This window comes from Arvicola amphibius, chromosome 15 (genome assembly GCF_903992535.2).
Source record: "Arvicola amphibius chromosome 15, mArvAmp1.2, whole genome shotgun sequence".
NCBI lineage: Eukaryota > Metazoa > Chordata > Mammalia > Rodentia > Cricetidae > Arvicola > Arvicola amphibius.
Genome location: NC_052061.1, coordinates 32667330 through 32690619, shown reverse-complemented (window position 1 = coordinate 32690619; position 23290 = coordinate 32667330). Strand labels below are relative to the sequence as shown.

General features: G+C 37.0%; 1 protein-coding gene across 2 annotated transcripts in view; it reads left to right on the top strand.

The window, feature by feature from the left end:
* The window catches only part of Nfatc3 (nuclear factor of activated T cells 3), a 74233-nt gene that overhangs the window by 17142 nt on the left and 33801 nt on the right, over positions 1-23290 (top strand). For both annotated transcript variants that reach the window (XM_038312276.1, XM_038312278.1), the window contains exons 2-7: positions 992-2129; positions 5358-5520; positions 16517-16716; positions 18324-18496; positions 20816-20956; positions 23235-23290. In XM_038312276.1, coding sequence (XP_038168204.1) covers positions 992-2129; positions 5358-5520; positions 16517-16716; positions 18324-18496; positions 20816-20956; positions 23235-23290 — 1871 coding nt within the window. The remainder of the gene's footprint in view (positions 1-991; positions 2130-5357; positions 5521-16516; positions 16717-18323; positions 18497-20815; positions 20957-23234) is intronic.

The window sequence follows — 23290 nt, the reverse complement described above, 5'->3', positions numbered from 1 at the left end:
GCTAGCCTGGTTTATGTGGTGAGTTTCAGGACAACCAGGGCTACACAAAGAAACCCTGTCTCAGAAAACCAAAAAGAAAAATTCTTTGAGGCTTGGAGAGAAGCATCAGTGTTGAAAGCACCTGCTGCTCTTGCAGAGGATCTAGGTTCTGTTCCTAGCACCCACAAAGTTACTTACAACCTTCTGTGACTCTAGTTCCAGGAGATCTGATGCCACTTGTACCCATGTGGTATATTAATATAAATGCAGGCAAACACAAAAATGAAAATAGTAAAATATCTGAAATTTTAAATTAAATTCAGGGTATTTTTTTTCCAGCATGATGGTGTGAGTGTGCATATGCCATAGTGCCCCAATAGAAGTCATAGGACAAAACGCAAGAGTTGGTTTTCTCCTATTATGCGGGTTCCAGAGCTTGAACTTCTATCATTGGACTTGGCAGCAAGCCCCTTTATCCACTAAGCCATCTTGCTGACTCAATTTATATTATCTTATTGTTCTGTGGCTTTAATTTTTTATTTGTGTGTGTGAGTATATAGATACACACTATACATTTTATAAAAAAAATAGTCTATTCTCAGAGAATAATTTTTGGAAATGTGGAAGTAAAGAAAAAGAATGTCACATAATACATATTTCCATATGTAATAGTCATGCATAGCTGCAAAAATAAATAGATGCATTTTTAAGTCACCTCTTGTTGTTGAGATATGGCTTGATGAAATAGCTCAAGCTGGCCTGAAACCCACTGTATAGCTAAGATAGGCATTGAATGTTCAGTAATCCTCTGCCTGTGTGTTGCAATAAACAGATAGAATCACTGTGCCCAACCCTTTACTGGAGGTAATGACATGCATTTTAGTGTCCAAATATTTTTCTCTCTTAGGATTGTTATTACTTTTTCATCTAGTAATTTATACACTTGAATTTTCTAATTTCTTTTATTGACTTTTTTGGTTGTGGTGGTTTTTTGTTTTTCCTTCCCTCATAGATCTTGAGCCAGATGATTGTGCATCCATTTACATCTTTAATGTAGATCCACCTCCATCTACTTTAAACTCATCGTTTGGCTCACCACATCATGGGCTGCTGCAGTCTCACTCCTCTGCTTTGTCACCATCATTTCAGCTCCAAGGTCACAAAAATTATGAAGAAACTGGTGATATTTCTGAATCTAAATATAGCCCATTAGGTGGTCCCAAACCCTTTGAGTGCCCAAGTATTCAAATTACATCCATCTCTCCTAACTGTCATCAAGGAACAGATGCACATGAAGACGACCTACAGATAAATGACCCAGAAAGGGAATATTTGGAAAGACCTTCTAGAGATCATCTCTATCTTCCACTTGAGCCATCCTACCGGGAGTCTTCCTTTAGTCCTAGTCCTGCCAGCAGCCTTTCTTCTAGGAGCTGGTTCTCAGATGCATCTTCTTGTGAATCTCTCTCACACATTTATGATGATGTGGACTCAGAGTTGAATGAAGCTGCTGCCCGATTTACTCTTGGCTCACCTCTGACTTCTCCAGGTGGCTCTCCAGGAGGCTGTCCTGGAGAAGACTCCTGGCAGCAACAGTATGGACCTGGACACTCCTTGTCACCTCGGCAATCTCCTTGCCACTCTCCTAGATCCAGTATCACTGATGAGAATTGGCTGAGCCCCAGACCAGCCTCAGGACCCTCATCAAGGCCCACTTCTCCCTGTGGTAAACGACGGCACTCTAGTGCTGAAGTGTGTTATGCTGGTTCCCTTTCACCCCATCACTCACCTGTTCCTTCTCCTGGCCACTCCCCTAGGGGAAGTGTAACAGAAGAGACCTGGCTTACTGCTTCTGTCCACACTGGATCAGGCCTTGGCCCTACACCTTTCCCATTTCAGTACTGTGTCGAGACTGATATCCCTTTGAAAACAAGGAAGACTTCTGAAGATCAAGCTGCCATACTACCAGGAAAATTAGAGGTCTGTTCAGATGATCAAGGGAGCTTATCACCATCCCGGGAGACTTCAGTAGATGATGGCCTTGGATCTCAGTATCCTTTAAAGAAAGATTCATGTGGTGACCAATTTCTTTCAGTTCCTTCACCCTTTACTTGGAGCAAACCAAAGCCTGGCCACACCCCTATATTTCGGTGAGTTGATAGAAATGATTGCTGATTGTTTTTTCATGCTTAAAGATCATTTGCATTGTCTAACTACATTATCTGTTTATGTTTGACAACCTTTCCTTTTTCTTTCCCTCTTATCTTCTTCCTCACCCCTCTCTCTTCCCTTTTCCTTCTTTTTCTCTCCTTCTCTTTTCCCTTTCCCTGGCCTCATCTTCCTTGTTCTTTGTTTTTTAAAAAATAAATTCTACCAGCAAAAAACTTAGAAGTCCTTTTTATTTCCCTTTAAGTCTTAAAAGTATTTTTAAATTGACTAAAATTACATTTAAAGGTATATAAATGAGGAAAATATAGGTGATAGATTGTAGATAATAGTAAATAATATTTAAGGATTCCCTGAAAGGAATTTTCTTATTTAGAAAAGATTATGGTACAGGTGGGTTATAGTATGAATTATATTACTAATAAATTAACTGGGAATTTGCATATTGAAGACGTATGTGTGTATGTGTGTTCACGTGGAGGCCAGAAGACAGCTATGGGTGTTGTTCCCTAGAGTCATCATCTTGTTTTGTGAGGCAAGGTTGCTTATTGGCCTGAGAGCTCACCAAACTTTAAAAATAAAATAAAACAAAACAAAAAAATCAACTTTATTGTTGTGTGTGTGCACACTGGAGAAGAATGTGTGTGAGTGAGATGTGTGTCATGCCCTGTGTGTGTTGGTCAGAGACAACTTTCTGGAGTTGATTCTTCCACCTTTATGTGGGTTCTTGCATAGTTTGGAAAGCATTTTACTGACTGATTTCTCTAGCTTTGTCCTATTGAAGGCAAGGATTTTCCTCACAATTTACTTATTTTTAAATGATTATATTATTCAGTGTCTTGCTATATTGCCTGTGTTGACCTAAAATGTGCAGTCCTCCTAGTCTAGCCTCCCAGAGTAGCTGGAACTATAGGTACATGCTATTTGTGCTTGGCCTTCCTAACTTAATTTTTTAAAAAAACTTTTGACAGTCTTGTTTTCTTTCTTTGAAACTGGGTCCTATATAACTCAGACTGGCTTCAAGTTTACTATATAACTGGCAATGACCTTGAAGTTCTGATTCCTCTGACCCCACCTCCTGGCATATATCATTACACCTAGTTTTATGTAGATAGGATTCAAACTCAGGGTTTCTTGCATGCTAGGCAAGAACTCTACTAACTGAGCTTTGTGTCTGTTACTGTTTAACCTGTAGATATGTAAATAATTTTCTAGTTCAACATTTTCTTTGTGTGTATGTGTACATGTGTGCACATGTGTGCATATATGTGCATGTGGAGGCCAGAGGTTGACATTGGATGTCTTCTTCATTCCTTATTTGCCTCTCCACTTAGTTTTTAAAGATATGATCTCATTTAACCTGGTTGTCTGGATAGCCTCAGGGATCCTCCTGTCTTGCCTCCCCAGTTCTGGGGATTACAGGCTTGGGCCACTGTGCTGGCTTATATGTGTGTTCCGGGGATTCAAACTAAGCCCTCATCAAAGACTGACAAGCACTCTTCCTGTTGAACAATCTCCCAAGCCCTTATAGCATTTTCAGTATTAATATATATAAATTAACCTTTCAGTCATTATACTGTTTAAATTCTTATGACTCAAGGAAATACTAACCTTTTTAAATACACTGCAGATGTTTTGTTTTTGTTTTAGGCAGTTATGCACTGAAACTAAATTTTTCTTCAAGATACAGAGGATGCCTAAGATAATAAGCAGTTTTTCAAAGAGAGAAGAGTGAAATGATAGGAAATGGATGAGGCCAGAAGCATAATAGACATAATAGATTGATTTCTGCAGATCTATACACAAGGGTAGAGAGATATATACTGAAAGAAATAGAAAAATTTAGATTTTAAAGGTCCTTATGCTTGGGACTTAGATTGCTCAGTTATTAGGAATACCTATTGCTTTTCAAGAATGTAGTTTGTTTTTTTTCCTACTATTGTTTTTTAAACTCTTCAGGGCCCACCACCTAGCTCCCAGATAATTATATGGAGAATTATTCTTACTTATGAATGCCTGGCCTTAGCTTCACTTGTTTCTAGCCAGCTTAACTTAAATAATCCTGTTTCTCTTTAACTATGTTTTTGCCTCTGGGCTTTTTACCTTTCTTTATTCTGTTTTTCTTTTTTACTCTGTGGCTGTCTGGGTGGCTGACCCTTGGCATCCTCCTCTCCTCCTTTTTTTTCTTGCTCCTCCTCTCTTTTTCTCTCTAGGTTTCTTCTGTTTATTCTCTTTGTCTGCCAGTCCTTTATGTTTCTCTCTCCTGCTTAGCTATTGGATGTTCAGCTCTTTATTAGACCAATCAAGTATTTTAGGCAGACAAAGTAACCTAACTTTACAGAGTTAAACAAATGCAACATAGAAGAATACAGCACATCTTAGTACTATTAAACAAATATCCCACAGCATAAGCAAATGTAACACATATTAAACTAATATTCTACAAAACCAGAAGATCTAGGTTCGATTCCCAGCACCCACCTGTCTGCTGACAGCCTCTGTAACTTCAGCTCCAAGGGATACAACACCCTCTTCTGGCCTATGCAGATATTAGACATGTACATGGCATACAGACATACATGCAGGCAGAACACTCATATACATATATATATATATATATATATATATATATAGAGAGAGAGAGAGAGAGAGAGAGAGAATGGATATCTTTAAGAAACTGAACTACTGTTTTTTTGATTGCTTTTATGGCTATATACAGAGTTGAGAATTTACAAATCGTTATAGAGTTTGTCCTTTTTCAAAATAAAAAAGGAATACTAAATGTAGAAACAATATATTTTAATCTTCAGGTTAAAGAATTATAATTATTCATTAAAAAGAATAGTCATGGGGCGGTAGTGATGCACACCTTTAATCCAAGCATTCAGGAGGCAGAGGCAGGTGGATCTCAGCCTGGACTGGAGTTTGAGGTCAGCCTGGTCTACAGAGTGAGTTTCAGGACAGTCAGGACTACACAGAGAAATTCTGTCTCAAAAAAAAAACCAATAAATAAAATATAAATAAATTAATTAAAAAGGATGATCTGTTAAATACATACCATAGTTGGTACTATACCTTACTAAGTGAAGTTAGTTTTGGAATACTCTGCTGTAAAAACCACTGGAAAAAATACTGGAAGTGGCAAAGAAATGTTTTGGATCTCTGCTTAGCAAAGATAATATGGTGAAATTGTGTGTGTGTTTTGTTTATAGCACATCTTCATTACCTCCATTAGACTGGCCTTTACCAACTCACTTTGGACAATGTGAATTGAAAATAGAAGTGCAACCTAAAACTCATCATCGAGCCCATTATGAAACAGAAGGTAGCCGTGGGGCAGTGAAAGCCTCTACTGGTGGTCACCCTGTTGTGAAGGTATGAAACTTTGGAGTTTTGCTTCATAGATCTGTGCACATAGTAATGATTGAATGAATATATTGATTTAGCAAAAAGAGAAAGCAAATGTGGTGAGCCTCTTTCATCTGCTTGTTGATATGGCCATACTTCTGCATTGAATGTTTTTTGTTAGTCTAGAAGAAACCTTCCTGTCTAACTTTTCATCGGAGGAAATAAGATGTTGGTGGTCCAATTGCTGTTTTTCTGATTTTAGAAAGAGTATATTGTGCTGGGCAGTGGTGGCCAGTGCTTGGGAGGCAGAGGCAGGTGAATCTCTGAGTTTGAGGCCAGCCTGGTCTACAGAGTAAGTTAAAGGACGACCAGGGCTACACAGAGAAACCCTGTCTCGAAAAGCAAACACAAAAAAAAGAGCATATTAAGTTATGCAGAAAGTAGAAAGAATAATGCAATAGATTATCCAAAATTTGTCACTCTGAAAAATAAACATTTGATAAATTTTAGTAACATTTCACTTTCTCTGTCCCCCACCTTTTTCTTGAATATATATTTAGTGGAAGACTAGATAGTTGTCTAGAAAGATGAGTTAATTTTTTAAAATCTATTTTATGTGTATTTGTTTGTGCCTGCTTGTCTGTGCCTGTATCTCCTGAAACTGGAGTTATTGGAAGCAGTGAGCGTCAGGGTGTGCATGCTTAGAACTGAACTTACGTTCTCTGTAATAACAGCAAGTGCTTTTAACCACTTAGCCATTCTCTAGCCTTGTTACTGTTTTTTCTTTGTTTTGTTTTATTTTTTTGTTTTTCGAGACAGGCTTTCTCTGTGTAGCAGTCCTGGCTGTCCTGGAACTCATTTTGTAGACCAGGCTGACCTTGAACTCACTGAGACCCTCCTACATCTGCCTCCTCAAGTGCTGGGACTACAGGCATATGCCACCATCACTTGCCTCATAAGTTTTTGAGGATAGCAGGTTAGTAAACTTCCTATCACTGTAATATTATGCATGTAGTCATCAAGTGGTAGTGAGAAAGGGCTTATTTTGGCTCATTTTAGAGGTTTCATTCTTGTTGATTGTTTGGTTCTGTTTTATTGGGGCCTGTGGTGAGCCAGTATACCATGGTGGGAGCACATGGCAGAGGAAGACCCTCACCTCATAGAGTCTAGGGGATTAGAGCACTGACTGCATTTCCAGAGGCCTGGGTTCAAGTCCCATTACCCACAAGGCAGTTGACAACTCCTGTAACTCCAGTTCCAGTGGATCCAATACTCATACACAGACATATATGCTGACAAAACACGAATTCACATAAATTAAAAATAAACAACTCATTAAAGAGAAATACCCCCAACCATGTCCAGTAAACTATTTTTTTCCCCAATTAACCACCACTATTTAAAGTTTCTGCCACTATTCAATATCACCACAGATTGGCAACCAAGGGTTTTACAAATAAGCCTTTGGAGGACATATACATAAACCATAATAGAGAGAATTATACTGAACATTTTGTGATTAAAATATTTATTTTCTTTTAACTTAACTAGAATAAAATTATGTAAAATTTGCATATTTGGTATCTTTCAGATATGTCTCATATTTTAAAGCTTTGAATCAAGATATTTTTATTTTTCACTTGAATGGACTATAATATTAAAAAATAATGAAACTTTGGGGCTGGAAAGATGGCTCAGTGATAAAGAGCACTCACTAGCTTTTCTTCCAGACGACCCAGGTTTAATTCCCAGCATCTACATGGCAGCTTACAACTGTTTGTAACTCCAGTTCCAGGTTACATGCAGGCAAAACACCAATGCACACAAAATAAATAAATAAATAAATATATTAGAAAGGTAAAAGAAAATAGTTACTAAGAAATGCTGAGTCTTAAGCTATTAGTGGTGATCCTTGTAATCCCAACCTTCAGAAGATTTAGGGTGGTGGTTCATGCCGTTACTCCCAGCAGTAAGGAGGCAGAGACAGAAGGATCTCTGTGAGTTCAGAAGGATCTCTGTGAGTTCAAGGCCTGTCAGGACTACAGAGTTCAAGGCTAGCCAGGGCTACAGAGTGTGACCCTGTCTCAAACAAAAACAAAAGCACAGAATATTTAGCTCAAGAGGATCCCTATGGATTCAAGGTCAACCTGGGATGTATCATGAGTTCTAGGACAACATGAGCTACAAAGTGAGACTCTACCTTAAAGAAAAAAATAAGGAAAGAAACAACAAAAAGAAAAACTAAACAGAAAACATATAGTAACCTGAATACCAATATTCATAGCAGTTAATGAACCCAAATTAGAAACAACTCAAATAGATTAGTAGTTAAACAACCTCTCGTATATTTATAGTTACGTCTCTCTGTTAGAAGGAACAAAGAGTTGATATGTGCAACAACTTTTGTGGTTCATTGTAATTTTGGTCTGTCATGGTTCTATGGAAGGGTGTTGGTTGAATAGAAAAATTCACAGCATTACATACATTACATACATTAGATATGGTTCTATTTATATAGTTTCTCAAATTAAACTTTTGAGACAACAAATTAATAGTTAGCAGGAAATAGTTAATATAAAGGGGCAGCACAAGAAAATGTATTTGTGATGATGGAATATGTTTATATCTTTACCAGTGTAGTAATTACCTAAATCTCTCCCTGTGATAAAAATGCATACAACCAAACAAACATACAAGAATGCATATAAAATATGTGGAAACTGTGTGGGATTGTAGTTAGCAATTATACCGGTGCCAGTGGTTTTTAATATAGCTCTTGCTGTACGTGCATGTTAGAATACATAAATGCATACACATGAAATCAAGATGCTGACCCATGGGGATTTTTGTAACTTTCACTAAGGAAAAAAAAGGCTTGTATTATATCGTTGGATTAACCTGGTCTGCTTAGTGAGACCCTGTTTCAAAAGTAAAAATAAAGAGTATAGAATAAACATTGGCAAGTCAGCTTTTTCTTTTCTGTTTTACTGTACTAGGGGCAGAACCCAGGGCCTCATACATGCTACACAAGTACTGTACGACTAAATTCTGTTCCTAGCTTGAAGCAGTTTGAAAAACAAGGTTTAAAATTTTGTTTTTAGACTTTGTATTTTATCATATGTCAAGATCCATTGCCTAGTGATGATTTGTTTTAATTTTTTGAGACAAGATCTCATGTAGCTCAGGTTGACCTAAAAGTCACTGTGTAATTAAGGATGGCCATGAAGTACTGATCCTCCTACCTGTGTTCCAAGTGCTAGGATAACAGGTATATGCTACCATACCTGACTCTAGTGATGATTTTTTATATGATATTGTTATGTGTACATTTTAACATTTATTTTTGTTTTGTCACATTTTTACTTTTAACTGATTTATATTATGGAATTTTAATTTTGTATTTTTAATATCTCTACAATGTTTCTAGTACAGTGTTTTTGATATAGTCAAATCCAAGGGCCCTCCCTGAGTAATTTGGCAGGACTGATAATGGAACTGTTGTGAAAGCTGCTGTAATGTGTCCTGTAGTGACCTTCAGGCTTCAACCTTCCAGCTTAAGTTAAATTAAGCAGGCACAGACCTTTGCTATGGAAACAATATAGAAACATAACAAACAATGACTTACACTTTCTTTCACACTACAGTGGGTGGCCTGACTAGAGGAGTACTGATAGTATATGAAAGATTTTAGAGAATAATGTTAACAGTAGTAATTTATTGATAGCGTATAACATATGTGTTCCTTTTGGGGTGGGATAAGGTGATAGTCTAACTAGTTTATTCTTCTTTAAAACCCCTGAGATGCAGAGGAGCAATCCTGTTTTTCTTATGCTGTATTATATGTATTTAAGCAGATGTTGGCGAAGTATGTGTTATGAAATATATTTATATATATTCCCTTTGAAATCTTATATGTATGATTACTTTCCCACAGCACTAGTTTATTTTATCAAAGTGAAAAGGACAGGTGGCTTACATCTTTGCCAGGCTGGTATGAATATGAGTCATCTAATGTGACTAAGGATTCTTTGATAGATGGTTCTGATCCACTTGTCATGTGATAGGAATATCTTTAAATTTGTATTTTCTTTTTAAGATTTAACTGCATCATTTTGGCCAGGTACTTAGTGTTTATTGTTTCAATATTTACCAGTCTTGAGTTATTTTGTGCTAGGAAATTGTCTCTTATTCCAAAATTTATTCACTCAACAATGATGTAGAATCTTTAATGTAGTAAACTTACAATAGACTCTAGTGATAGCAAGGTGGATGTTGTTCTCTTCAAGTACTTAGAGGTAAATGCTGAATTTGTTTCTTCCATCACTGGCCAAACTGTTGATCTGTTGGTTTTTATAAATTTGAACATGAAAGAACAATAGGTAAAGCAGAAGGAAGCATTTATCAGCATTAAGTTTCAAAAAGTTCCTAGTTTTTTTTATTTTGTATGTGTTTTTAGTTTTACAATCTTCATCTGTAGACTGGAGAATAAAAATGTCATATACTCTACAGGAATTTTAGGATTAAATGGACTTAGTTAAAGTAGAATATATAGCCATTCTCTATCTTGACTTTTTGTCTCTCTGTAAGTATAAGTGAGGTAGAGGGGTGTTTTGTTTTATGTATGTATGTATGTGTGTGTGTGTGTGTGTGTGGTATAATCACTTAACTCATTTGCTGCTATAGAATCAAAAGATAATCATTTAATTTCTCCATGTGTATATATGTATATGTGTGCCTTCCCAATTTCTTCTCTAGTTTTTTTTTGTTGTTGTTTTTTCCAGACAGGGTTTCCCTGTAGTTTCTAGAGCCTGTCCTGGAACTAGCTCTTGTAGACCAGGCTGGCCTCGAACTCAGAGATCCGCCTGCCTCTGCCTCCCGAATGCTGGAATTAAAGGCTCTTCTTTAGTTATTTAGGCCTTTTTTTTTTACTGTGTTCATATTGAACATTTTATGTTTTATTAACTAGTTTCCTTTCAATTAAAAATTTAATTTTATTAATCTGTTTATGACAAAACAGTTGAAAGGAATTACAACTGAAAATATTGGTAGATTATTTTTCAGGGGGATTGGTTTGAGACAGGTTTCTCTGTTAACAGCCCTAGTTGTCCTGGAACTAGCTCTGTAGACCAGGCTGGCCTCGAACTCACAGAGATCCTCCTGCCTCTGCCTCCCAAGTGCTGGGATTAAAGCTGAGTGCCACCACCGCCTGGCCCTGTAGATTTTTTTATTGTAAATTTTAAAGTTATTTACAGAAAGCCATAAATTCTGCTTGAGAATAATAAATTACACACTGTTACCCTAGTTGAGTGTAAGACAGCTGCAACTTGAACCTTTTGATGAGATGAAAGAACACAACTCATTTTTGTACCTTAAGAGCCCTAGGTAATGTCAGGATTTTGAGGCTCTAATGTCTCTGGAAAAGGGCTGTGAGACGAGGAGGAAAACGGTAGAATTTGAAAAAGGTCTATAAAAACAAGGGTAAGATTTCTAGATAGTTAGTGTGTTTGTGGTTGTTGCTATAGACCAGCTGGTAACTTCTATCTTGTCATGCAACAGTGCTAGTAATTTTAGTAGATGAGGTAAAAATCTTCATTAAGATGTGAATTAGAGGTTCTGAGGGCAACCCTGGTAGATCTGCTGAAAATGCTAATTGAATGAGACATACTGAAAGCTTACAGACTAAATAGTAAAGCCTATGTATACCTTTTCTTAACTTTCAGAATACTTGAAGTAAGTTTATTCTCTTGTTAGATGAGAGAACGAAGGATTTAGTTTAGATGAACTGACTGACCCAACAGAAAAGACCTATAGAATATGAAAAATAAGCTTCATTATTTTAAAATGTTTAAGTTACAGTTATTTTGGATTTTTCTCTTATAAGCACCTAAACCTAATTTTAACATGAAAAGCATATATTAACTCTAGCTCAAACAGAAAGTTTAATAAAAATGTAATTAATTAAGATCAAATATATAAGGCTAGGCATAGTGACTCTTAATATAAAAGGTTTTAATTAGCTCTAGCGTAAATAAAATTTTATGAAAATATAATTAAAATCTACAGATAAAGCTAGGCATAGTAGTTCATACCTGTAAACTTAGCATCTGAATAGCTTAGGAAGGAAGATTGCCTCAAATTCAAGGCCAGCCTGAGTTGCTGAGTCAGACCCAATCTCTCTTTTTTTTTTTTTTTTTTAAGATTTTATTTATTACATATGCAATACAGTGTTCTGCCTCCATGTCAGAAGAGGGTACCATACGTCATTGTAGATGGTTGTGAGCCACCATGTGGTTGCTGGGAATTGAACTCAGGACTTCTGGAAGAGTAGTCAGTGTCCTTAACCTCTGAGCCATCTCTCCAGTCCCCAGACCCAGTCTCAAAAAATGGAAAAAGACCGAGTGGTGGTGATGCACACCTTTTAATCCCAGCACTCAGGAGACAGGCTTGTGGATCTCTGTGAGTTTGAGGCCAGCCTGGTTGGTCTACAGAGGGAGTTCCTGGACAGACTCCAAAGCTTCACAGAGAAACCCTGTCTCGAAGAACCAGAAAAAAGAAAAAAAGAAAAAAAAAGAAAAGAAAGAAAGATAAAAAAAAAGGAAGAAAGGTTGTGTGTACATATTTAAAATATGGCTCATATGTAACATGCATATAGTTATAATACAAAAACAAAATGCTGGGTTGAATTTTTTTGTTGTTTTTTTGTTTTGTTTTTGTTTTCAGACAGGATTTCTCTGTGTAGCCCTGGTTGTCTTAGAATTTCATTAGTAGACCAGACTGGTCTTGAACTCAGAGATCTGCCTGGCTTACTGCCAGGCTTAAAATCTTATTTTTTTAAAATACAGATTTGCTAGGGGAATAGGATTGAAGATGTGTATATGCTATTTAAAAACCACTAGTCTCCCTTTTTATTTAATTTATTATTTTGTATGTATGGGTGTTTTGGCTGCACATATGTCTGTGCACTATGTGTGTGTGCAGTGCCCCTGGAAACCAGAAGAGGACATTGATGCAGCTGTAATTACTATATTGGGTCTTAAAATATTATCAGTGCATACTGTCAAACAGGAAAAGGAAAGCCTACCTCAATGTTTTTTTTTTCAAGGCATAGCACATGTATTATGTATTATCTTGTTATTAAATATTAAGGCCTATGTAAATTGTGCAGTAATGATATGTTGCGTTAAAAGAATATATCTCTTAGCCAAGTGGTTCTCATTCTATGGATAGCAACCCCAAAAAGACCATCAGGAAACAGATATTTGCATAACGATTCATAACAGTATTAAAATTACAGTTATGAAATAGCAATGGAATGATTTTATAGTTGGGAATGAACCACAACTCGAGAAACTGTATTAAAGGGTCGAAGAATTAGGACAGTTAAGAACTGCTGTCTTAGCTGGGTAGGGGTGGTGCATGACTTTAATTCCAGAACTGGGAGGCAGAGACAGTCAGATTTCTGTGAGTTCGAGGCCAGCCTGGTGTACAGAAGCGAGTTTGGGAATAGCCAGAGTTGTTAAACAGAGAAACCCTATCTCGGGGGGTGGGAAGAACCTCTGGAAGAACCTCTGTATCAAAGCTTGTCATAGTGACGTATACCTGTAGTTCTAGCACTCGAGTTCAGAGCCAACTGTTGCTCCATAATGAGTTTGAAGTCAGCGTGAACTACCTGAGACCCTGTTTTAAAACGAAACAAACAAAAGCCAGAACTGGGTAGAAGGCTTAGCTGTTAAAAGGATAAGGCTCACAACCAAAAACCAAAAACACCCGCTTGCCTTCTTAGGGTCTATTGGAATGTCCTGGTCTTTGATTAGGAGGCCCAGGAGATGCTACTGTAGCCTCAGTTTACCCTTTAACACCTTGCTGAGGGCAGGAACATGAAGGATGTTGCATATCTGAAGCTAGAAATAGGTTCAGTGTCTTTTGAGAATGTAGCTATTGATATCAGCTGACAGGAGTGACTGTGTGGAGATGATCCTCAGGATCTTCTATAGATTTGTAATACTTAAAAGTGTTCTTGGGCCACTCTGTGTCCGAACCTGAGTTTATCTTCAGGTTGGAGCATAGACTTGGGCCACGGAGTCTTGGTTTGATGTGATCACTGTGAGAACATGACAATATGGTAGTGAGGCTGAGATATTATGAAAGGGGAAATAATAATAATCCTGTTGACAACCAGCTCATCCTCCGAAACTAATCCACCTTGTCAGCCATCAAAAGTACACACACCAGAAAGAACTTAGCTGATTCCAGCCTAAATTACTGACCAAACCATGAGTTTATAAATATAGAGTAGCTTGTTATCTGGTGTTAGGTAATTACTGTTCCCACAATAGGCAGGATGCTGGCTGGTATTCACTGGTAAAGTAGTAGGCACCTTATAGTTACTGATGTGCTTTTTCTCTTGTTAGTTGCATTTCTTCTTGGATGTTGTATTATATGATTAATATATAGATATAGATTTACATGATTTCTGTTTAGACTCATACTCTGCTACACACCACAGAAGGAAACAGACATCCTCAGCTTGACCATTAAGCTAGAAACACATTAGCAAACTAGATTGTCTGGCATGGGGGGGGGGTCAGCAGCATGTAGGGTAGGGTAGGAATCAGTGATGTTCATTTGAAACTTCCTGCTCATGCAGACTCTTCTTGGATGTAAGTAAGGAGTTTATTAGAAAGGTTATTAATGCTATAGATAGAGAAGCAGGTGCATGGCAAGGTCTTTGAAGAGAGAAATTATCTTCTCACCACCACTGGATTCTCTCTCTGAGTCTTACAAAACTATCATAAGGAGCTGGGCAGTAGTGCACACCACTTTAATCCTAGCACTTGAGACAGAGGGTGGTGGATCTCTGTGAGTTCGAGGCCAGCCTGGTCTACAGCTCAAGTTCCAGGATAGCCAAGGCTACACAGAGAAATCCTGTCTCAACAACAAACTAACAAAGAAAAATTAAAAAGTAAAAATATCATACGGAGTTATTTTTCCTTGATTCTGTCATATCCCTTTTACTTACTGTAGTAGAGTCATACTTTATTTGTTAATAATGCCATCGTTTAAGCACTGAAGCTTAGAATTTCTGACTTGTTTTCTTTATTATGCTGTATGTAGTCAATTACAAATATCTCTTTAGGATTTCTAAGATTGTATTTATAACTTTTTCATAGTTTCTGTTATGTTCCTGCCTTTACCCTAATTTAAAATTTCAAAACTTTTATTTTAGTGTTTTTAGATTTCCAACTGGTGTCTATGTTTCTTTCCATTCTCTCTCTCTCTTTTGGTTTTTCGAGACAGGGTTTCTCTGTGTAGCCCTAGCTGTCCTGGAACTAGCTCTGTAGTCCAGGCTGGTCCATAAGTGGAGATCAGAGGACAACTTTTGCTTCTCTCCTACTATGTGGGTCTGGCGATGGAACTCAGGATGTTAGGCTGTTAGGCTTAACAGCAGGTGCTTTTACCTGCTGAACTGTTTCATTTGTCTGTGATTTTTTTTTTTTGTAATAACTTATTTGCCAGGCGGTGGTGGTGCAAATCTTTAATCCTCGCACTTGGGAGACAGAGGCAGGTGGATCTCGGTGAGTTCAAGGCTAGCCTGGCCTACAGAGCGAGTTCCAGGACAGCCAGTGCTCTTACACAGAGAATCCTTGTTTTGAAAGAAATAAAAATAAAATAATAATAATAGATTTATTTTATGTGCATTGATGTTTTACCTGCATATATGTGTGAGGGTATCAAATCCACTGGAACTGTAGTTACTGACAGTTGTGAGCTGTCATGAGGGTGTTGGGAATTGGACTCCGGTCCTCTGGAAGAGCAACCAGTGCTTTTAACCACTAGGCCAGCTCTCCCCCCCTTCCCGCCCCCGCCTTTGTTTTACAAGACAGGGTTTCACTGTTTAGTTCCGGATTAAAGGCATGCACCACCACCACCACCCAGTGCTTCTCTGTTTCTTAAAGGAAAAAAATAAGCCAAATGTGGCAGTTCATGTATATATAAGGGGTCGGTGGGAATGGGAGACTAAGTAAAAGATTGCAAGTCCAAGCCAGTTTACCCTGTATAACAAGTCCTTGTTCTGAAAAATATATACATAAATAAATATCAAAAGCATACTGATAGGGATGAAGGCCAAAAAATTTGTCTTTATGATTATAGATTTAAATATACTCAGAAAACTAGTGACAAACCAAATCTGACAGAACATTAAAAGGATTGTATATCAAATAAGACTTATTTGAGAAATGCAAGTGTAAGCATATGAAAACAAATTAATGTAATATGTTACAATAATATCAAGGGGAAAAACACATTCTTGCAGATTGATTTTTAAAAAGCCTTTGCAGGGATTATGGGGTATAGCTCAGTGGCAGAATATATGTTTATTCTGTATAAAACTCTAAATTCATTTTTCTGAACCAGAAAAATGTATCCTTGTTTTTCAAGACAGGGTTTCTCTATAGATTTGGAGCCTGTCCTGGAACTAACTCTTGTAGAACGGGCTGGCCTCGAACTCACAGAGATCTGCCTGCCTTTGCCTCCCGAGTGCTAGGATTAAAGGCGTGCACCACCACTGTCCGGTTATGTGTTGTTGTTTTTAATTACATGACTACATGTAGTCTTTTGTCTCTATGTATGTTTGTATGTACACATTTGTTTGGAGGCGAGAAGACAACCTTGGGCGTTGTTACTCAGGTGCCATATATTTTGGCACTTATATCAGTTTTGATTCCTAACACTCACATGGTGACTAATAGCTCTCTGTAATTCCAATTTTAGGGAATCCTGTGCTCTCTTGTTTTCTGACAGCGTCAGGCACACATAAGTACACAGGCATACATGCAGGCAAAACACTCAATGTACATAAAAGAAAAATTTTAAAAAGAAAATTTAGAATTACTTTTATTGTCTTTTTTGTGATAATACTTTTATATACAATAATATGTGATATAAATATAATTGGCTTGCTTTAAGCTTATTATAAAATGTGTGGATATTGAAATGTACTTTTGTGTTTCTTTTCATTTAGCTCCTGGGCTATAGTGAAAAGCCAATAAATCTACAGATGTTTATTGGAACAGCCGATGATCGATATTTACGACCTCATGCATTTTACCAGGTGCATCGTATTACTGGAAAGACAGTTGCTACTGCAAGTCAAGAGATAATAATTGCCAGCACAAAAGTTCTTGAAATTCCACTCCTACCCGAAAATAATATGTCAGCCAGGTATCTTTTTTGTTTTTGAGTTTGAGGTCATTTGGGCTACAAAGTGAGAGAGACCTTATTTCAAAAAAACCAAAATTAAGTAAGAGGTCATTTCAAACAAATTAATATGTATTTTCATCATTAAATATGAGTTCTTGTAAGCTTATATAGATTTTTTTGGTGGGATTGCATTTCTTACTTTTAAGAATCTTATTTGTTTTTTTTTTAAATCACTTTTCAAAATTTAAGCATTTTTTGAGATACGTTTATTTTGTGTATGGATAGTTTACTTATATGTATATCTATGCACCATGTGCATGCCTGGTGCCGAGGAGGATAAGAGGGGTTCAGATCCTCTGTAGTTAGAGTTATAGTTATGTAGTTATAGTTATGTGGTTGTTGGGAATTGGACCTGGGTCCTTTGGAAGAACAGTTAGTGCTCTTAATTGCTGAGCCATATCTCCAGTCCAATATTTTAATTTTAATTTATTTATTAAACATTTTAAATTATTTATTTAGTCAACAAATGATTTTTAATTATTTTTAAACCAGGCGTGGTGGTGTAAGACTTTATTTAATCCCAGTACTCAGTAGCCAGAGGCAGGCCAACCTGGTCTACAAAGGGAGGACAGAGGGCTATTACACAGAGAAACCCTGTCTTGTGGGGGGGGGCGCTTTTTTTTGTTTTTTAGCTATTTTATTTTATGTGTATGAGTGGTTTGCTCAATGCGTATATATTATTTATTTATTTTGGTTTTTCGAGACAGGGTTTCTCTGTAGCTTTGGAGCCTGTCCTGGAACTAGCTCTTGTAGCCCAGGCTGGTCTCGAACTCACAGAGATCTGCCTGCCGCTCCCTCCCGAGTGCTGGGATTAAAGGTATCCTGTCCCGCTCAATGTATATTTGTATCTGTGTGTTCTGAAACTGGTGTTATGGACTATTGTGAGCTACCTTGTGGAAGCTAGGAATCAAACCTAAGTCTTCTGTAAGAAGAAGTGCACATAACTGCTGACCCATGTTCCAACCAACCATTTACTTTTTATTTCCTTTTATTTTCTTATGTATATTTATTTTCTTATATGTATGTGTGCTGAGTGTATGTATGTGCACCATTTGTATACAGTGCCCAAGAAATTCAGAAGATGGTGTCAGATCCTTTGGAACTAGTGTTACAAACCATTGTGAACTGCCTGGCTGGGGTACTAGGACACAAACTTGGGTCTTCTGCATGAACAGCACACCCTACTGAGCCATCTTTACAGTTCATTAGTTTTTGATTGCAGGTCCAAGTTGGCCTTGAATTTAAGGTAATCATTATGCCTCGGGCTTCCAAGTAGTGGAATTATAAACATGTATATCATGCTCACCTCAAATATTTGTTTTTGACCAGATTTGGGTTACAAAATTCTTTCTGGAAAATTCTTGTTTGGCTTTGAGATAGTCTCTTGTAGTCCATTTTGGTCTTGAGCTCACTGTGTAGCTGAGGCTGACCTATAACTACTTTTGCTTCTCTCCCTCTCAAATGCTGGAAATACAGGTGCACAAGACCTGGCAAATTGCAGTGCATATTTATGCAGTTGAGTTGTTAAGAACAGTTTCTGAATAATGAAATTAAATTTTTTTTTCTAGTATTGACTGTGCAGGTATTTTGAAACTTCGAAATTCAGATATAGAACTTCGAAAAGGAGAAACTGATATTGGCAGAAAGAATACTAGAGTACGACTGGTATTTCGTGTGCACATCCCACAACCTAGTGGAAAAGTCCTTTCTCTGCAGATAGCATCTATTCCTGTTGAGTGCTGTAAGTGAGCTTGCAATATGTTTTAAGATTTTGTTGTAAGTTTTATGTATTTTGATTAAAATGGGATATATATTAAAACTACAAAGTATTGATTCTGAGTTACTGATTTGTTTTTCTGACATGAAAATAAGCTAACAAGGTGAGAAGAGTTCTAACTTCATGTTAGAAAATGTCTTCTCACTATAATTTGATTCTTGTCAGCAATGTGACTATGGAGAAACTTTTTCCTTCTTCTCTGCCTCCATTCCTCTCTTTCTTGTCTCTGATTTACATTTTTCCTGACTCCTACCCCAAGCCTATGTGTTGGGGTCAGCTTAAAAGAAAGTATTTAATTGTTGTGGCTTGCTTACAGTTTCAAAGGTTTAGTCCATTATCATCTTATCAGGGAACGTGGTGGCATGCAGGCAAACATGGTGCTGGCAACATCTTGATCAGAAGGCAATAGGAAGTGAATTGTGTCACTGGATGGTATCTTGAACATAAGAAACATCAAAGCCCACCTGCTTAGTGACACACTTTCTCCAACAAGGCCATACCCACTCCAACAAATCCACACCTCTAATTGCCACTGCCTATGAGATTCTGGGGGCCAATTACAATTCAAACTACCACACTAACTATAAATTAAAACAGTTGAGAATCCTGTCATGAAGTTATGATCTTTATGCTTTTAGTTGTTACCTAATTATCTTTGTTTTACTTAAATGTTAGCCTTAATATAATAGCATCCTGTTTTGCAAGCTTACTCCTCAACTGATTAAGAATCCACTATGTTGGAGACAAGGTCTCACTCACTATTTAACCTAACTGGCCTAGAAATCTCTTTGTAGACCAAGCTGGTCTCAAACTCAGAGTTCCCCTCCCTTTTCCTTCAGTGCTTAGGTTAAAGGCATACACCTAGATGACAAGCTAACGGGTTTTGTTTGTTTTTGCTTTTTTAATACTATCAAATTATTATGACATCCATTTCAAAAAGTGGGTGGTTTTTACCTCCAACTTACAAACATAAGATATGAGAAAATATCCTAGAACTTGGCATGTTTTCAAGCGTGGCAGACCTGTAGGTCTCAGAAGGTTAGCTGGTATAACTGAATCATTGAGAATGGTGTAAACATGTATAGTGAAAGCAGGCACAGATATCTCATGTATTCATACAAGTTTATTTTATTGTATTTGTATGTTTTGCTTGCATGTGTGTGTGTGTACCACATGTGTGCCTTGTGCCTGAATAGGTCAACAGAGGATGTTAAATCCCCAGGAACTGGAGTTACAAATGATTGTGAACCACCATGTGGGTGGTGTAAATTGAATTCCAGTTTTCTGAAAGAGCAACCTATGTTCTTTTTTCTTTTTTGCTTGTGGGTTTTTGTTTTGTTTTGTTTTGTTTTTTGAGATAAGGACTCTGAGCTTTGGCTGGCCTGAAAACTTACTATGTAGACCAGGCTAGCCTTGAGCTCACAGAGATCCACCTGCTTCTGTCCCTGGAGTGCTGAGATTAAAGGTGTGTGTCAGGACATTCAGCTCACAAGAAGTCTCTTAACCTCTGAGCCTACTCAGTAGTCCCAGCATTTTATTTTGGAAAGGAAAGGGAAAAACTTATGTTTATTATATATATGAATAGTATATACACACATATACATATATTAGAAAAATATAACTTAGCAGTTTAGAACAGAAAGTTGACGGTAAGGATGGAAAAAAAACTTTATGAAACTTTATAGTTAAGTAACACTATGAATTAGAAGATCAGATTATATTCCTCAACTGCAGAAGTACACTGCTTTTAGAAATTAAATTGTAAAATATGTGTTTCATTTATGTATTATTTATTTTAAAAATCATCTACTATATAGGCCTAATATAATAATGATTGACTATTTCTCATAAGGAAAAGGTTGTTTGTCCTGTAGTAGTTATTTAGATACTTGTCTTAATTATTCATAGTTTAGTTGCATAGTTTTGGACTTGATTTTTATAATTAGGTTTGTAAATTTTAACAGTTCTGTGGAAGACACATACTCAAGAAGCTAAGTTAAAAGTAAAATATTAGGTAAATGTATGGAAGCCAATATGAAGTAAAAGACATTAATTTATAGTTATCAGGTTTTTTGCATTTGTAGTCTTAAGAAATAATTTTATACCAATTCAGTATAACTCTTGTTTCTAAACATGCTAGCTCTTTAATAAGAATTATTACCATTGTCTTGAATTTAATAGCTTAAATTAATTAATCCCAATGCTTATTTTGTATTTTGAGCTCATCTTGTATGTGTGAAATGTTTTAAAATAGTATTTTGTTTTTCTTAACGCGTAAAACAGCTCAGCGATCTGCTCAAGAGCTCCCTCATATTGAGAAGTACAGTATCAACAGCTGCTCTGTTAATGGAGGCCATGAAATGATTGTGACTGGATCTAATTTTCTTCCAGAATCCAAAATCATTTTTCTTGAAAAAGGACAAGGTAAATAATATAAGATACAAATTAACTTCAGTATAAGTAATAAAAGAACTATATTGATATTAGTTTTATTTCCTTAGGCTCTAGTCATCATCTAAGCACTGAGTTAATTGGGAAGTTACAGTTAATAAATGTTAAATTTTACTCCTTAATGGCCCATTAAAAATAGAATTCATCTAGCATTTCTACCCCTTGATATGCACTTAGGAAACCTGCGGACATGCCCACACAAAAGCTGAAATACAAATGTTTATGGCAGAATTGTTCATAATAACTCCAGAATGGAAAGAACCAAATCCTTACCAACAGTTAAAAACAATGTACGTGTCCCACTATCATAGTTTCATCTCTGTTGCTTTGATAAAATACCCTGACATTTAGGTGACAAAGGGATTTCTGGTTTATAATTTCTGGTTCCAACTCTTCTAGTGAGAAGGCAGGAAATTAAAGCAGCTAGTAACATCCGCAGTTGATCTCACAGGCTTAGCTCAGGCCAACTTGATTTAGATAGTCCCTCACTGAGACTGCCCAGCCATTCTAGAGTGCATCAAGTTGACAATTAACATTAATCATATACAGGCAGTAATGGTGCCCATGCCTTTAATTCCAGCACTTGGGAGGCAGAGGCAGGCTGATCTCTGTGAGTTCAAGGCCAACCTGGTCTACAGAGCTAATTCTAGAACAGCCAGGGCTATCCAGAAAAACTTTGTCTTGAAAAACCAAAAAAAAGGGGGGGGGGCTGGAGAGATGGCCCAGAGGTTAAGAGCACTGGCTGTTCTTCCAGAGGTCCTGAATTCAATTCCCAGCAACCACATGGTGTCTCACAAAGCATCTATGAGATCTGAGATCTGGTGCCCTCTTCTGGCGGGCAGGTATACATGCAGACAGAACATTGTATACATAATAAGTAAATAAATTAAAAAAAAAAACAAAAAATAAAAATTTTTTTAAAAATAAGGAAAGAAAAAAACCCTCATCATATATAAGTGGAATATTATTTGGCCATAAAAATTAATGAAGTAGCCAGGTGGGGGTGGCTCACGCCTTTAATCCCAGCACTGAGGAAGCAGAGGTAGTCAGATCTCTGAATTCAAGGCCATGCCTGGTCTATAAGAGGGAGTCCAGGACAACCAGCGCTACACAGAGAAACCCTGTCTCGAGAAACAAAAATAAATAAATAAAAATTAAAATTAATAAAATACTACTAATGCATGTTGCCAAGTGTTGAAGATATTAAAAGAAGCCATTACAAAATATATAGAATAAACAATTCACAGAAGTAGGAAGTAGATGTAGTGTTTTGTAGTTGTTTGAAGTCATCAGAAGTGACTAGGGATGATAAAAATGATCTGAAATTAGTAGTTGGTTGAACAACTCTGTGAATATTCTAAGTTGAATACTTTAAAGGGGTGGCATTAGCCCAGTATTGTCAAAATGCCTTTTATATTATTTTGTTTTTTGTATCCCTGGCTGTCCGGAAACTCACTCTGTAGACCAGGCCTCGAACTCAAAGATCTGTCTGACTCTGCCTCCCAAGTGCAAAGATGTTTGCCTGGCTTAAAAAACTTTTTTTTTTTTTTTTTTTTGATGCTGCCCCTTTTTAAAGATTTTATTTACTTATTAAGTTTACAATGTTCTGCCAGAAGAGGGCACCAGATCCCATTATAGATGGTTGTGAACCACCATGTGGTTGCTGGGGATTGAACTAAAGACCTCTGGAAGAACCTCTGCGCCATCTCTCCAGCTCCTAAAAGAAAACATTCTTATAAAAAAAATAGTGCTACACAGTGAAACCCTGTGTCCAAAAAAACAAACGAAAAGGAACAACAACAACAAAGAATAATATCAGATACTTAGTGTTACTGCCTGGCCTCTTGCTTCCCCTTTCAAGCTTCCCCTTCCTTGCTTCCCCTTGTTTATTTGTCAGGGTTTTGGTTTTTGTTTGAGACTAAGTATCATATAGCCCAGACTGACCTTAAGTACTTTGTTTTTGTTTGTTTTGTTCTTGTTTTGTTGTTGTTTTTTCTAAGACAGGGTTTTTCTTTGTAGCCCTGGCTGCCCTGGAACTAGCTCCCTACACTAGGCTGATCTCAAACTCAGATCCACCTGCCTCTGCCTCATGGGTGCTGGGATTAAAGGTGTGTGCCACTTCCTGGCTCTTTTTTTTAATTGAAAGTCTGTGAGGAAAAATATTCTCTCTACTAATAATTTGTGATATTACATAGATTTTCTGTTTTCAAACTTGAATAGCTTTTAACTGTATTTTTTTTTCTTTCAATAGATGGAAGACCTCATTGGGAGGCTGAAGGAAAAATAATCAGAGAAAAATGTCAAGGG